A 16,491-nucleotide genomic window follows, 5' to 3' on the forward strand; every position below is an offset into this window, starting at 1 on the left:
CAGTTTAGGGTTTTTTGACAGTGATAAACCACAGTTTCATTCTGACCTCTTCAACATGCCATAGTTTTGAATGAAATGTTTAATTGCAACACACAGGTGTGATTGGTGAGGGCTACTTCTGCGCGCAGCGTGGCTTCAGCACCGAGGTTCAGAACACCGTGCACCGCTTAGTGTCTCTAACCCGCCGCCTCTGGCAGATGACGAAGCTCAAGATGCTTCCGACTCCTGCAAAGTTTCACTACATCTTTAACCTGAGAGACCTGTCCAGGGTATGGCAAGGGATGCTTACCACCACCGCTGAGGTGGTCAACTCTGTCCAGGTGAGGGGATTTTTATAATGTGTCTTTCTATCTGTTCTTTTTAATAACTTGATTCATCATGTTTGGATGTTGAAATATATAACATATGCTCCTGTATGCTGGTTTTATTCATTCCAAAACTCTTTGTAAAAACCAAACAAACAAGTAAATCCCTTCTAAAGTTATAGTACAGGCAGTGTGACTACATAATACATCATTAAATGAAATCTTCACAATATTGGAGAGAAATTTGAGGATCTGTTGGTAGAGATGGATTAAAATTTCACTTGCAGCACTTGCTGAGGTGGCCCATGCCACATTAGTATGTGGCCTTACTGAATAATTGAATTCACTCAAATTTACACTCTAGCTCAGAGTGTCCCACATCCCTGTTGTGGCTCCCAGCCAAACACAGATTGCTCAAGGGTAAAACTCCTAACATTCAGTCCGCAAAACAAGCCAACCAGTATATGGGATTGGACAGTTGTTTTGACATTGATAGAAAAACTCATTATGAATCAAAGCAATTCTTTCCCATTAATGATGTGTGTCAATTTGCCTATGTCTTGCTTTATTGTTTGTAGTCGACTTGAGTAATCTTTTCTAACCCTCCTTCTTCACCAAAAACGCTCATTTCTCAGGTGCTGCTGGCACTGTGGAAGCATGAGTGCAAGCGCGTGATAGCCGACAGGTTCACCATGCCTGGTGATGTGAAATGGTTTGACGAAGCCCTCGCAAAGCTGGCGGGAGACGAGCTTGGAGAGGAGCTCCTGAATATAGTGGATTCTGGAGTAGACAGATACTTTGTTGACTTCTTAAGAGATGCCCCCGAAGCTACAGGTAATCGTGAAGCAGGAAAACATGCTTGCGGGCGCCATTTTTCAAATGGTGGGACGCTCTCTTCGATGTTTCATTGTATTGTGAAACTGCTTTTTCTCACAGGCGAGGAACCAGAAGATTCAGACTTTGATTTGCCCAAGGTGTATGAGCCTATTGAATCCTTTGGGAGTTTAAAGGAGCGTCTGAACATGTTCCTGTGTCATTACAATGAGAGCATCAGGGGTACTGGCATGGACATGGTCTTCTTTCAGGATGCAATGATACATCTGATCAAGGTACCTTCATAGACCTTTTACGTTTTGAAAATAGTCTGACCATTATTAAATTAATTGAAACTGGGAAAAGTAAAACCTTAATAAGAATATTAAGAGTTGCTATTATATTTGCCAATGAGATACTCATGTCCACAAAGTAGTAAAAATGTTGGTAGAAGTTGTGTCCAGTATCACCGCTTTGTGCCGGGTGTCCTCCATCTTTTACATCTGATTCAAAAGGCTCAGTTATGTTTTCAAAATTTCATCAAGTTTGGCAGAGTGCAGGTTATGACCCATTCATTTGAATTTGGTGTGTTGAACTAACCTGACTCCAGCCATATGGATTTCGCTCCGCCTAGCTCCACTTACATCCATCTGGGACCTCTCCATAGGAATTGCCTTTTTTGAAGGCTGGGCCTTATCAAAAATCCTTGCATATCATTGGATAAGCCACTTGTCTGTCATCTTTATCTACGTGCTATTTCAACCACTCACACCGAAGCTAACCCGTGATGCTGTGAGGCGCGCCCCGGAAAACAAAACTAGCTAAATCCGGTCAGGAGAAAGGCGAAAACATGGTTTCCACCAACAAAAGCCTTCAGAGGCGTTCTCTGATGTTCTTTTAATGAAACAATATTAGGTAGATTGGACAACACGGAAGAAATAGCAGCATCAATGTTAACGCTTGCTTCCTCGATGCGAGCCGCCATTGCTATCTGAATCAAAACAGTCTCACGGTCGCTTCTCCACTACGTCACATCTATGAAACTCCAGCCCTGCGTCCTGATTGGCTAGACAATAAAATTGGTTGGAGAAATCAGACTATATTGGAGATGTCCCAGATGGATGTGAGTGAAGCTAGGCGGAGCGAAATCCATATGGCTAGAGTCAGGTTAGAGTTGAACCAGGGAAAGATCTAAAATATGCTTGACACTGGCCCAAGAGAACAGGAATTGAAATAAACATATGCAAACCCATTGAAATGTTTGCTTTTAATTTTTTTTGTTACTTTAAGCTTAATTTACACATGTTTGAACCAGCACCAAGCATGCAAATATTTCTGTTTCACTACACAACTCAAATAGCACATGTGGTTTTCTTATAATCATCCCGTATACTTGTCTTTTCTGTCTATGTTCAGTCTTTTCTTAAGAAGTAAAGATGCCCTGATTTTGAAATTCTGGGGCCAATTTTGTAAAGCCCTAACCAGCGGACAGCAATTTGAGCTGATTCCAATTTCCTAAGGAAGAAAAACCTGTAATCAACAGTATTCAGGAATGTTTTTCTTTTTGCACAAACAAAGCAAATTCAGCTGTCTTCACATTTCCATTAAAAATCTAGTTTCTCTAAAACAAGACAAAGATGCAGAGCGTTGTGTCTCTGCAGCTCTTTGAATCTTTAAATACAGCAACATCCATTGCAGATAATGTCTAACTACAAACAGTTATTGTAGATTTTAACCAAATTACTTTCTTGCACAACTCCAAATTGTCTCAGAAGAGTCATTATTTTAAGTATCGTTAAAAAAATAGAAGTAGTTTTAAATTCTGATTTACTGTTTGATGTATCTTTGTTTCTCTTTCACTTTAAAAGAGAAATAGTCAGAAGGGATTGTAAGAGATAAGCCTTTTTGGGCCTGAGGGCTTCTGCAGGAACTTGGTGGCAGGGGCGGGGCCAGGGGAGGAAGTCCTGGGTTGGGCCTGGAACCCGTACATAACTGTTTGCAGTTCTAGTTGTTAATGAAATACCTCTAATAAGGAACATTATGTTGCGTACAATGGTTAGTTATTTATATTAGAAGCAGAGGGGATGTGTTTATTTTGTTAATAAAGATGAAGTGATTGTGGTAGGTGACAATTCAAACCAACTTCTTATAAGAATGATCAGAATTAATACGGTTAGCTTTAGTAAAAAACACAAGCAGTCGCATTGTGACTATCCCAGAGAACAGAGAAACCCTTTCAAACCCTGTCAAGATATTTCTCATGTAATGAGTTTAGCCTTCCTGTTACCCAATGAGATCTCACTTCCCGTTGAAGAGGCAGTCTGAATGCACAGCACACCAGCATCTGTGGAAAAGCCACGCCATTCTTGGATAGTTCGCTGGTTCTGAAAATGCCCCATGATTTCTCACTCCATTTTTATCAATGTGATATACTGTTCTAATTGTTTTTCATCTTTTATTTTGCATGTTAATATAAGTTTCATGTGTGCAGGTCTCAAGAATAATTCGGACACCAGGAGGAAATGCCTTGTTAGTGGGTGTTGGTGGTTCTGGCAAACAGAGCCTGACCAGGTTGGCCTCATTTATAGCTGGATATAAAACCTTCCAGATTACTCTTACACGGTAATGCTCACACTGATTATCTCAATCTAAATATTTGTTTCCAAGCTCTATGGCATAAGGGGAAATAAATATATGTAGCTGTTTCTGTTAGGTAACTGTCTGATATTAGATGGCGTTTGAATCAGGATAAAAAAATAAATAAAAAATCTGGTTGTTTATTGCAGCCATTTGCAGCCTTCATCCTTCTTTAGCTGCTGTTGCAGCCAGTTTATGAGAATAAGAACAACCATCCATTTTATTAACAGTTTTTTTCTTCCTTTCCTCTTCTAAACAATGCTATCTGCCTTGTAGTTTTTTAAATCTCACTTTAGTATCTTTGCTACTGTCCAGTGCGGTCCGAGGCTTTCCCTCTCATTCCCTGTGTGGACTTGTGGTCATCATATCCCCCACTGGCCAAGTCTCTAACTGACTTTGGTGGTTGCTATTAATATGAATGAGCTTGTTTTCTCTCTCTCTCTCTCTCTCTCTCTCTCTCTCTCTCTCTCTCTCTCTCTCTCTCTCTCTCTCTCTCTCTCTCTCTCTCTCTCTCTCTCTTCTTGGCTTTCCAAAGCATCTCCAGGGGAAACAGGCACTTCAGCTGCATGTTTCCTTCATTTGTTTTTTCTGCTTACTCTGTTTTCCAGCACACAACAGACCCACTCACATTTGGACCTTTACTTGCATATTCAGAACAGTAAAGTCTCTTTTATATGGAGATTTAGTTTAGCTCTTTCTATCTTTAAATGATAACTCTGCTCAGTTTTTAGACAGTTTTTAGCTGTTTAAATCTATAGGTATCATTTCAACTCTTCAGAACAGTTTGTTCTTGATCATTTTTTTCCCCTTGTGAGGGTCCACAATCTTTTGGAACAGCTCTGAGTGGCAAACAGTCTAATGCCAGTGTCATGGCCCTCTGCTTTGTAGCCATGGTAACAAAAAGTACACGTTTAATTTAATGAGACATCAAATACACATTTATGAAACATAAATTTGGTAAAGACACAGACAACTGAACAGTAACATGTGACTGTTCAGTTGTATGAACAGTCAATTCAATTCAATTAAATTTTATTTATATAGCGCCAATTCATGAAACATGTCATCTCGAGGCACTTTACAAAGTCAAAATCAATCATATTATACAGATTGGTCAAAAATTTCCTATGTAAGGGAACCAGTTGATTGCTTCAAAGTCCCGACAAGCAGCATTCACTCCTGGAGAAGCGTAGAGCTACAGGCAGAGTCGTCTGCATTGTCCATGGCTTTGCAGCAATCCCTCATACTGAGCAAGCATGAAGCAACAGTGGAAAGAAAAAAACACCTATTAGCGGGAAGGAAAAACTTCCAGCAGAACCGGGCTCAGTATGAACGGTCATCTGCCTCGACCCACTGGGGGTTACAGACGACAGAGCAGAGACACAACAAGACAGACAAACAAGCAATAACACAATAGTCACAATAACAACCTATTATTCATCAAGAAATACAACGCCTAAATGTGATTAGTTATTTAGTGCCCTTCCACTGTTTAGGGGAGGACTCAGATTTCAGGTTGACATTAGCCTTAGCCTGATGGCATAAATGTCTTTTGGTCAGTAACTAGTGTTCTCTTTATACCAATGTTTTAAGCAGTTTAAATTTACTGTAAAATTAACCTAAATCATTCTCATTTGTCACCCAGGATGGAAGTAACATTCCCTATAAACAGTCAGTCCTCTCCATCAGCAATGCCTTAGTCAAGATTTTCTCCTTTGGAAATTAGACGTACAGTCCAGAACTACTTTGGTGCAGTGTGTAGCCCTTGTTTACTTCCTGGTTCCTCAGCCAATCACAGTTCCAAGGGTTCTCAAAACAGAGCACAGCATTTGGTATTTTATGGTGGCAAAAGAGCAGCAGCCTGCTAACATGGAGGCCAGAAAGAGAAGCAGACCAGGAAAAGAACAGAATACAACATCATATACCTATTGTGTAAATAAAATCCAGTGGGGGTTCTCAGCAGCAATGGACTGTTGAGGGAATGGCACAGGCTGTTGTAACAAGTCAAAACACCAGGTGTCATTACTTTTTGCTCCCAAACCTTTAAACCCACTAATGTTTTAACCTTCAAACCTGTTGTAGAATGTTAAACCTGCTAAAGTTTTCCACCCTTTAAAGTAGCACTGTGTAAGTTTTGACCCAAATATTTGCTTAATTTGAGATATATTTAATTCTTTTTCAGTTCAATATACAGCATTTAGTGCATATCGATGCTCCATCCAGACCACCCTTCTGAAAAACTCAACTATGTAACCTAAGAGGGTCAGATCCATTGCTGAATGGGTCAGTTTAATCCAACGGGGTAATTGTGGCCTTGTCTTTACAAATACCGCCGTGACTTCTCAACCTGCTGGTCCAAACTGGTTTGCTATCAGATTCCAAAACACAGAGGGAGACTGTTTAATTTCTTGTCAGGGTTGCCAGTGACCTTCAGGGGTGCAAAACCTGAAAAGTTACATATCTACTGCCCCCTAGTGGCAGTGCTGCTTTAAATAAGATGTCTGAGGAAATGTTGGAATAACTGAAGTCTTCTTTGGCAATGTGAAAGACAGAGTAGCGATGTTGCTATATACTGCCAGTCACGCAAATACAATGCTGTGCACTGCCAGTCAATGACCTGAAAATAAGGTTGTTATACCTTTCCCTAACCCTCAAAAAAGTCACAGAGAAATTTGGTTGTCTAGAAATAGTTAGTAACAAAAACAAATAGCCACACATGGTGTGGAAACTAGAAACAACCCTGCCCCATCTTTCAATGCTACTACTGCTTTATAACTACATTTTTGCAAGATACAACTAGCTTGTTAAAGCTTGTTATTCTCCCATTTTGCAAATAGCAGACAATCAAAAAGGTCAACTTTCTTTACAAGAATGATTTTAAAAATAAAACTTAACTTGGTGAGCATTTTGATCTTTAATTTTGCTTATGTCCATGTATCAAAATGTATAGAACAGAATACATGTTATACCTAATATTGTTATAACTGTAATATTCAGTTTCATGATAATTTAGACTGTGGCTTGATGGGTTGAGTAGTCGTCTGTCAATCAGAAGATTGTGGGTTTGATTCCAGCTTCCCCTTGCCACATGTTGATGTGCCCCTGGGCAAGGCACTTAACCCCAAGTTGCCTACTGAGCTGCGTTTCGGTGTATAAATGTGTGAGCATTAGTGAGAGCAACTGAGTGAATGTGGCTATAGTGTACAGCGCTTTGGGTGGTCAGCATGACTGGAAAAATGCTATATAAGTTCCATCCATTTACCATTTAGTAGCATGAGTACATATTGGTTTTCTGTTTTTAGCTGCTTTTGTCTATTCACACATCCGGTGTTCATCTATGCACCATCTAGTAACACAAATTTAACTCCAATGTTCCCTAAGATGAGCACATCCAACAACTACTTAATCCAGTGGTTTATTCTGTTATTGTTCATTTTGTTCTTTAAGTACAAAGAGTGATAGTTTAGGAAAGAGCTTTAAGGGAGAATGCATATCCATGTGGATTTGACTGTGAGACTGACAATCAGATGAACTAATTACTTTAGCAGATACTCTTCATTTGTGCTAGGTAGGAATTAAACTAAACCAAGCTTCATCATATTTATTGTTGTTTTGCTGTTAAAAAAAGAATGAAAAATTAGTCTAATTGAAAAGAACAAGTTAGGTTGGGTTTCATTTAAATGCTATAAAGTCTTTGTTATCATAGGAGATCTGATACCTAAATGTTTCTGATTATAGACGTAAAACCTTAAGTTTATGCTTAAAAACCAATGGAAATAGCTTTTGCGTTATCATCATATCTTTTTTTAATTTAGAAAATTTCAGGCCACTTGCATTTATGTGTTTTTGTTTGTTGTTTAACCTCTAGAACCCATGCCACTCTGTAGTTTTGGCTCGCACAAAATACATATTAACAACTCTAATTTGGGCTCCACAAAGAGGGGGATTTTTCTGAGGCCCATTCTCACATCCACATTCTTTGTATTTGTTTACATTTTACAGCTCTTATAACACCACTAACTTGATGGATGACCTGAAAAATTTGTACAAAACAGCCGGTCAGCAGGGGAAAGGCGTCAGCTTCATCTTTACTGACAACGAAATCAAAGACGAGTCCTTCTTGGAGTATATGAACAACGTCTTATCATCTGGAGAGGTCGGAATCACAAATACTAAATAAATCTGTTTTTTTCCTCTCACATGTCATACTTTTTCCGAAAGTTTGAACTTCATATATTCTGTCCAGACTATTTATGTGACTCTTGATTTTTCATAAACATTTTAAGTCCAGGTGCTCTGTTTTCCTCTCTGTGGTAGTGCAGATATCCCTTCTCTCTTTCTTTCTGTTCCTCAAGTCATCTTTTACTCTCTCTCTATGTCCTTTCCTGGATTACAATTTGAGCAGTGGATGCATAAAGGTTTCTAGTCCAACGTTCCTGCCTTTATAATGCCGCTGCAATGTATGTTTCTCTACGATTCTCTTTTCTTATTTCATGTGCAGCAGTGAAATGTGATGTACAAATAAACTTGCCTTGCCTTATGTTCAGAACTTGCACCATTACAAAGTTGGTGAAACAAGTGTCATTTCTGTTTTTAGGTGTCCAATTTGTTTGCTCGTGACGAGTTGGATGAGATCCTCAGTGACCTCGTCCCTGTTATGCGGCGAGAGTTTCCAAAGCGACCGGCAACCAATGAAAATCTGTACGAGTACTTCATGTCACGGGTCCGACACAATCTCCACGTTGTTCTGTGCTTCTCGCCTGTTGGAGAGAAGTTCCGCAACCGGGCGTTGAAGTTTCCAGCACTGATATCTGGCTGCACCATGGACTGGTTTAGTCGCTGGCCCAAAGACGCGCTCATTGCAGGTACTTCTCTTCAGCATTGTTTCATAATGGTGTGATTTGAGCTCATTTGTTGGTAACGTTTGTTTATATTGATGTTAGTAGTGTTTTCCTGCAATCCTTACTTTGAAGGGACAGGTGTTTCTTTCATTGCCAAAACTTATTGTTTGAATAAATCTGAGTACATCCTAAGCCTTAGCTGTGAACCATCTCATGAAAACACTTACAATTGTTCATATAAAATATACCATTGTTTCAATGATGGAGAGGCTTGCAAAGCTTTCCAGATATTAAACTTCAACAAATGTCAGGCTGATCTTAAATAACTGGTCTGAGTTTTCACTTATTTATTCATCAGGAAACATGTCGCCAGACCTTATGCCAGAGCTTTTAAATATTTAGACTCCTCCTCAAGATTTGTTGAGCCGAATTTCAGTAAAGTGCTCTTCCGTGCAGCTGCCTATCACTTTTAAAGAGAATTAGCTCGTACCATCAACGCTAGAGAAGCCCTTGATAAAATGCCTGCGTTGTCACTTAGCTGTTTACACATATAAACACAAATTAAAGACTGAAATTTACAAGGCGAGTGAAGTGAAGTGAAACTAAAGTCTATTAGGTGTAAAAAAAAAAAAAAAAAAGAAAACAGAGAAATCGTTTTAAAGAGTACTTGAACTGCCAGTGCAGAATTCTATTTGATCGTCTGACTTCTGAAGCATTTTGCAATAAAAATAAATTGTAGAATATATCAGCAAAAGATCCTCTCCTTGATCCCTGCCAGAAGAACTAAAGAGCATGGTGAGCACAATAGGTATTTTAAATCTTCTCTGTCTCTTGTTGATTTACTCACAAATTCATTTCTACTGTTACACTAAAAGATGGAAAAAGTCAATAATTGATTCTCTTTGCAGCTGTTAGACTCAGTCCAGTTTAAAGAAGAGAGACTGATTTTTAGAGATGCACACTCCTTCAGCACATTTATTTGTAGACATGTCAATTTGGGTTATTCCTTCTTTTTGTGTTATTACAACTGATTCACACTTTTATTGAGTTATTTTTGATCCACCTGCCTCCTGTGATTCAGTTTCAGAGCACTTCCTGTCTGTGTACGATATCGAGTGCTCAGCACAGGTCAAACGGGAAGTAGTCCAGTGCATGGGCTCCTTCCAGGATGGTGTTGCAGAAAAGTGTGTGGAGTACTTTCAAAGGTACAGTATATCAACGGACTGGATGTTTAAGCTGGGTACCTTGCACTACATGCAAAAAGCATATTAAAACATGCCAATGCTTTTGAAACAATTGCCCCTCCTGCTGATTTAATTTGTTTTTGCTTTTTGTCCCTCTTGAACGTTTCAGATAATCAGACTAATTTTTAATATCAAACAAGGTTAACTAAAGCTGTGCAGTTATATGAGCCACACTTAGGCCTAAGACATGTAGGATCAGGACATTGTTTAAATAGAACAGGTTTGACAACATGAAGTAGGCTAAAAGGAGTAGGGGCCTCACCGAAAATTAAGAGTGTCTTTGTGCAAAAACAGAGGAAAAAGGTCAAATTGCAAGTATTTTTATGGCTCTGTGTATTCAACAAGAAACAGATATCCTGCAATAGTTTCAGGGAAGCATCTCAAACACATTCTCCCAAATAGTTGCCTCAAGAGTGCACCACCTCCTGTCATTTTTAGCCTGCATTTGGAACAATTGAGCCTTTTTAAGGGCTCATGTAACATTCAAGTTTGTTGACTACGTATATAAGTTGGAGAAGCTTCTTGGTTAATTAATGAAAAGTTTTATTGTCAAGATGTTGTGCCGATGATTTCTACTTCCTAATTTGTAATGAAATTATTCTAATGCTATCTAAACTCAATGCAGATACCGGCGCTCCACCCATGTCACCCCCAAGTCCTACCTATCCTTCATTCAAGGCTATAAGACCATCTATAAGGAGAAGAGGTCTGAAGTGCAGACAATGGCTAACAGGTAAAGGAGACGATAAGGTTGAAAATGTAAAACAAATGGATTTTTTTACCCTTGCTTAAAAGTGTATAGTTACCTTTTATTTGAATGACAAATCTGAACTATTCTGGCAGTTTTATAAAATGCAAATACAGCTTTAAATCATAGTGCTAACTATCATAATTGCGCTTTATAGATTTCTATAAAATGTGTTGTTTGAGAAAATGCTGAAAATGCCATGCGTCACAACATATACAATCTGTTTAGAGCCTCCAGAGAATACTACTATGCTAGGTTTACTTCACTTCAATTCAGATCAACTTAGTTCTCAATTAATTTGCACATTAGAACTGATTTAATAAAGGCTACAGGTTCAAAACCAGTTATTTATTCAAATTCAGTGCAGCTTAACATAGACTCATATGATCCAAATAGAATCCAATCTACTCAGTATAGTCATATTCAAATAGATTTTTAGCTAACTTCAGCCTTTTTCATACTCAAAACAGTTCAATTCTTGAAAAATTCAACACTATAAAGTCAAATTGTGGATTAGAAATGAAAAGCCTTGGTAAATCATCCCTCCAAGAAGGCCACTAAGGTGCATCAAGTATTGAAAGCCATTCCCCACCTGAAGGGAACATAAAATCCTTTTTTAACGATTCTGAACTTAAGAACCTTCAGGATTTATTGGCAGCTACTGAAGGGATACCTTGACATAAAGAAAATCCAACACATGGCACGAAAGATGAAATGCCTGCATCGAAGTAGTTCTATCACCTGGTGCTAAACAGACATTGATTCAAACCAAAGGTCGTTCAGGTTAACCTAAAGCTTTAAAACTAATTTATGCCAAACATAATCCCATGTCCTGAATTTCAGATATATACGAGGTAGGCTAGCATACAGCGCACATCAAGCCTCATGCTGCGAATCTTCAGTATTTACTGTACATGTCTGAATAGCTATAATAAATCTCTTTTTACTGTTTAGGATGAACACTGGCCTGCAAAAGCTGAAAGAGGCGTCAGAATCAGTAGCAGCTCTTAGCAAGGAACTGGAGGTGAAAGAGAAAGAGCTACAGGTTGCCAATGACAAAGCCGATATGGTGAGCAGATTTGTTTTCCTCACGTGTGTGTGCTCCTGTTTTAGGTCCTGTGGGAGTCTCTGTCTGCCTGCAGAAATAGAAGTTATAGATTAAGTCACCTCCGTTTTTTGAATGAACATCTATTTTTGAGATATTCTGCTTGTAGCCTGCGTGCATAATCAGCGGTGAAATCCATACTTGTCTGCATAAATGAATAAATAAATGTGTATTTGTCTTGCTGTGCTCCTATCCTTTTTAAGATAAAGAATGACTTTCAACGTAACATATAGACCCAGTCACAAATCTACATAATCCCATCATCAAGAGGAATTTCCTATTAAGTTTTTAAGGACACATTGGGATGATGCTACAACGTGAAACTTCGCTGAATTTCTAACAGTCGGTTTGCAGGTGCAAGATTGAATTTAGTTCATCTTCTCTAATTTACTCCAATATGTACATACTCCCTGCTAATTTTTAGCATAAACCTGAGCCAGATTACCTGACTCCGCCAGTTGGATTTGCACTGCATATCCATCTGGAAACCTTCCGTTAAAGTAATTTTGGGAAGGGGCGAAAATGCTGGTTAGCTGATTGGCCTATGTTGGTGATAGACGGGCCAAATAAACTAATCAGATCAACGAAGCATATGACGTACTCGTCAACATGCTTCGTCGTCGACGAAAACACAACCACAAGCCAAGCTACTCTTGCTGCTGCAGGTAAAGGCTCGTTAGCTCAGCAAAGAAATACTCTGTAATTCCGATAAAACTTGCTCGATAGCCACGCTAACGCTAGTTTCATCGGCTGAAGCCGCCATGTTCTTTAGACTGAACTGTCACGCTTCTCGTTGCGTCACACCTCAACCCGCCTCAAAGCCAACGCTGATTGGACGTTCAAAACAAACAAACAAAAAAAAAACAATGAAAAAGTAAAGAAAGTTATCTCAAATTGGTTATTAACTCAGAAGCAGGTTCTAAGCATGGTTCTTAAGTTGCTTCATCAGTTCTAAAACCAGTGTCGATGTGTCTGGCAAACCTTAAGCCTATCATGAACTGGAAGATGACCGATCATCAGTGCCAATGTCAGAGTGAGACTAGTTTCAGTTCAGTGTAGACTGAAATGGTCGTGACCAAAGGCACGGACATAGTGAGAAGCCCTGCTCCAAAACTGACACCTTCAATTATAACTGGAATTTGCAGCTGCCCAGAAAAGTGAAATGCCTTTTGGAGAAAACGTTCATGATCCGAGCAGACAAAGATTAGACTGCTTGGCCAACGTGACAAGAGGAGTCAAAGCAAGACTACAAATCTGGGAAGAGTTTGGCAGCTGTCAGGCATGTTTGTGGTAGCATCGTGTTAGAGGACTGTTTGGCAGCCAGTTGTACTGGTGCTACGGACTGACGTTGACGGAGTGAAGAAGCAGCAGGACCTCCTTTAAATTCCTCAACTTCACCTCAACTCAATAGTTACATGGTTGAAATATGGGCCCAAATAGGTGTTTGGACGGCACAGTGGGCACAAAAACACATCAAAATTTGTTTTGGAGTGGACACCATTAACCCTGTACAAATGTTTTAAACTATGCTGAAAGCCTAGGTCTGTGCCAGGAAAACAAACAACAAACAAAGTAAATAAATAAAAAAAAACACCAAGAGTGATTAAATATCCACAGAGTCGTGTTGAAGGCAGCAAAAAGTGTGGGGTCTCTTTTGAACTCGGCCTGGGTCATGTATCTATATTAGGATGTACATATGCATTTGAAACTGAATGCATAGTTTTGCCAAGTATGGATTAGAGGAACACCGCAATAAATTAAAACACATGCATCCAGTTTCTGTTTTTACAAACCATTAAAGCTGCATCGTTAATCCGCCCTGAAAACAGCATGCATCATTTAAAGCCCAAACTTGAAATGAGATTCATGGCAATGACGAGTGCATGGAAACCTCCGGCACGGAATCTAGACTTTATAGATTATGATCTGAGAGTACAATATTTGTATGAAACATAGCTCTGCTGAAATATATGGAAGAATACCCATCAATATAGTTTAATTTACTCCCTGATATATAACTGGAACCATATGCGACACTGTATCCTAACTTCTATGTAGTGTGTTACTCTGTTACGACACAGTAATTCCTTTGCTCCCTGCTGGGTGGCTTAAAGTATACACTGTGATGCTTCATGAGCATGATTTATTTTTATTTCCAGGTTCTCAAAGAGGTGACAGTAAAAGCCCAGGCGGCAGAGCGGGTAAAGGTTGAAGTACAGAAAGTGAAGGACAAGGCTCAAGCCATAGTGGATAGCATTTCAGCTGACAAGGCCATCGCCGAGGAGAAGCTGGAAGCTGCGCGGCCAGCTCTGGAGGAGGCAGAGGCTGCACTGCAAGTATGGCACTCATAGACATTAATATTAAATATGCAATTAACAGGCTGATGAGGACTGATTTAATTTTGTTGTTGGACATGTAAACAAAGTCTACTCTCCAAAATGGTTGTAAATCCTACCAAAGATTAGCTGCGGTTTGCAAACATTTGTTCACTGCTACCGTGCACCAGTAACAATTAAAGATAATGAGGGTAGTTATTTGCTTTGTCCATGACCCAAAGAGCTTTGTAATAGAAAATGACCTGGCAATTATAGAAAATTATGTAATATATTTTCACACATCATTATTATGCTATTAGTTTTTTTATGATTGTTTTTAATGAATCATGCAGAATTCACGTCTGTCTGCACGAACTCTGACACAACGCATCAAACTGAAACAGAAGCGACTTTTGAGAAGTAATCGTTCATGCTTATGGAAAGTCAGCGGATAAAAATTGAGGCTTATCCCCTGCCAAATGTAAATAAATGAGCAACATTTGTGCCCCTCTTCTTTTAGGAAAGACAACTGGCAAAAACACTGGAAAGGATTTCATCAGTTGACATAATTAATGCAATGTAATTTGCTGCTGCAACAATACATAAACCTTTTTCATAATCAGATGTCTTTCAGTGCAGTAAATCTCTGCATCCTTGTTTTTTCCCCCCAGTATTTGATTTTAGTTTGCTTCTGCCTAGACTTGATAGGAAGCCTCTCCACTTTCTAAATGGCAGCGGCTAGAGTCCACAGTCTCACCAATATATCAGTTGGACATTATAGGTAGCTCACAGAGCTAATTTAGGAAAAAGGAAACAAATCTGTTTTTCTTTGGTAGTTTGTCTTGAATAGCTGTGCTGAGAATATTCCACACCATGACTGGCAGTCTGTGCTGTGAAATCATATGGTACTTTTACTTTAAGGTGCTAAATAAGGTGAGTCTGGTTCTCCCTCACAGTGTTATGCCTTCAAAGTTTTAAGGAAAGCATTTGGCAAAAATCAACCAAAGATGGGTATATCTAAAAAGAAATATCTAAAAATGCAATGATGGTATTTTATCTAACAAGACAGAAGAAACATGGGTTTAATCTGGTTTTAGAATTGATAAGGTGCACAAAATCTAAACCAAAATGCATTGGCTTTGTGTGAAAAAGTGATTATTTCCCAAAATGAAAATTGGACATCAGTAGTGATCTTACAGAAGACAGTCATGATGCTATATACTTGATTAAGTGATATTTTCACTATAAAGAACATGAAGATAACATGACTCTAAAGTGATAAATCTTTAATTTGCTGATGTTCAGAATAAGAATCAGCTTCATTCGCCAAGTTTGTGCAAACAAAAACGTTTTGCTTTCCATGAAGACATTTTAATTATGAATATCTACAAAGAGAAATCAAAATAGTTTTGTAAACATGTATACATCCACTGTTTTTTTTTTTCTACAAAAGAGATAGAAATGTTCAAATGAGTGCAAAAATATACATGGTATCGATCGGGGCGCCCTGTGTTTATCAGACTGACAGCCTGAGGGAAGAGACTGTCTCGGTGGTGGCTGGTTTTTGTAAATAGTGCTCTGTAGTGATGACCTGTAAAAGCCAAAATAGCTTGTGTTGCGGGGCCTGCAGAGATGTTGGCTTCCCTTTTCCGGACCCCAGATCTGTACAAGTCCCGGATGGACGGAAGGTCAGCCCCGATGAACATCTCTGCAGACCTAATTGTTAGTTGTAGTTTTGGTTTAGGGAGTTGTTTACGAGCACCAGTGGCTCTGTGTTTCTTATCTTATCTTAGTTTGGACCTCTCCTCTTTTGTGGATGGGTCACAGTGGTCACACAGTGGTGAACGAACACAGGACAGACTGAATAATGGCATTGTAGAACATCAACAGAAGCTCCTATGGAAGGTTGTAGTTCTTGAGATGGTCCAGGAAGTGCAGTCGCTGAATGAGAAAATGGATTCCTGTGCTTTTATTTTGCCTTATCCAAATCACCATTATTTTTTCCTGTTGCTCATGTTTTGTCAAATCATTGGCTACATTTTTGGTTGCCTTAACCATACGTCATTTTTTAAAGTTTGTCGTTATTTCAACTGTTTTTGGCACATTATCTGCATTCGGATCAAAAGATGAAATCGATTACATTCTTGTCACGTTCAGAGAAAACCATTGCCCTGGTGAAAAATCAAACATCGTGAGACCTAAATTGGCTACATTATACAACACTGTGGACTAGTTAGTTTCAAAGCACATTTAAATGCAGAAAAGTTAATAGGTGAAATAGGGAAGCGCAATTTTCTTAAGTGGTTTCAAATTATGGTAAGAACTGCAAGTAAGAGAAAGTTTTAGTTGAATCCATTACCGTACATTTATGGTTCTGCTTTTGTTTTAATAGCAAATCCTTTTTTTTTCTTCTTCTTGTGTATTTAGCCAGTGTCTACATTTTTCTCCGTATGGAATCAAGCAAGTTTACATCTGGGAATGAA

General features: G+C 38.9%; 1 protein-coding gene across 1 annotated transcript in view; it reads left to right on the forward strand.

Annotated features, from left to right (window-relative positions):
• The window catches only part of dnah5 (dynein, axonemal, heavy chain 5), a 121,392-nt gene that overhangs the window by 60,861 nt on the left and 44,040 nt on the right, over positions 1-16,491 (forward strand). Inside the window, exons 56-65 of the mRNA XM_021317547.2 lie at positions 97-320; positions 941-1,139; positions 1,242-1,414; positions 3,610-3,740; positions 7,758-7,911; positions 8,353-8,620; positions 9,678-9,801; positions 10,466-10,573; positions 11,543-11,657; positions 13,853-14,029. Coding sequence (XP_021173222.2) covers positions 97-320; positions 941-1,139; positions 1,242-1,414; positions 3,610-3,740; positions 7,758-7,911; positions 8,353-8,620; positions 9,678-9,801; positions 10,466-10,573; positions 11,543-11,657; positions 13,853-14,029 — 1,673 coding nt within the window. The remainder of the gene's footprint in view (positions 1-96; positions 321-940; positions 1,140-1,241; positions 1,415-3,609; positions 3,741-7,757; positions 7,912-8,352; positions 8,621-9,677; positions 9,802-10,465; positions 10,574-11,542; positions 11,658-13,852; positions 14,030-16,491) is intronic.

The sequence above is a fragment of the Fundulus heteroclitus genome, chromosome 3 (genome assembly GCF_011125445.2).
Source record: "Fundulus heteroclitus isolate FHET01 chromosome 3, MU-UCD_Fhet_4.1, whole genome shotgun sequence".
NCBI classification, from domain to species: domain Eukaryota; kingdom Metazoa; phylum Chordata; class Actinopteri; order Cyprinodontiformes; family Fundulidae; genus Fundulus; species Fundulus heteroclitus.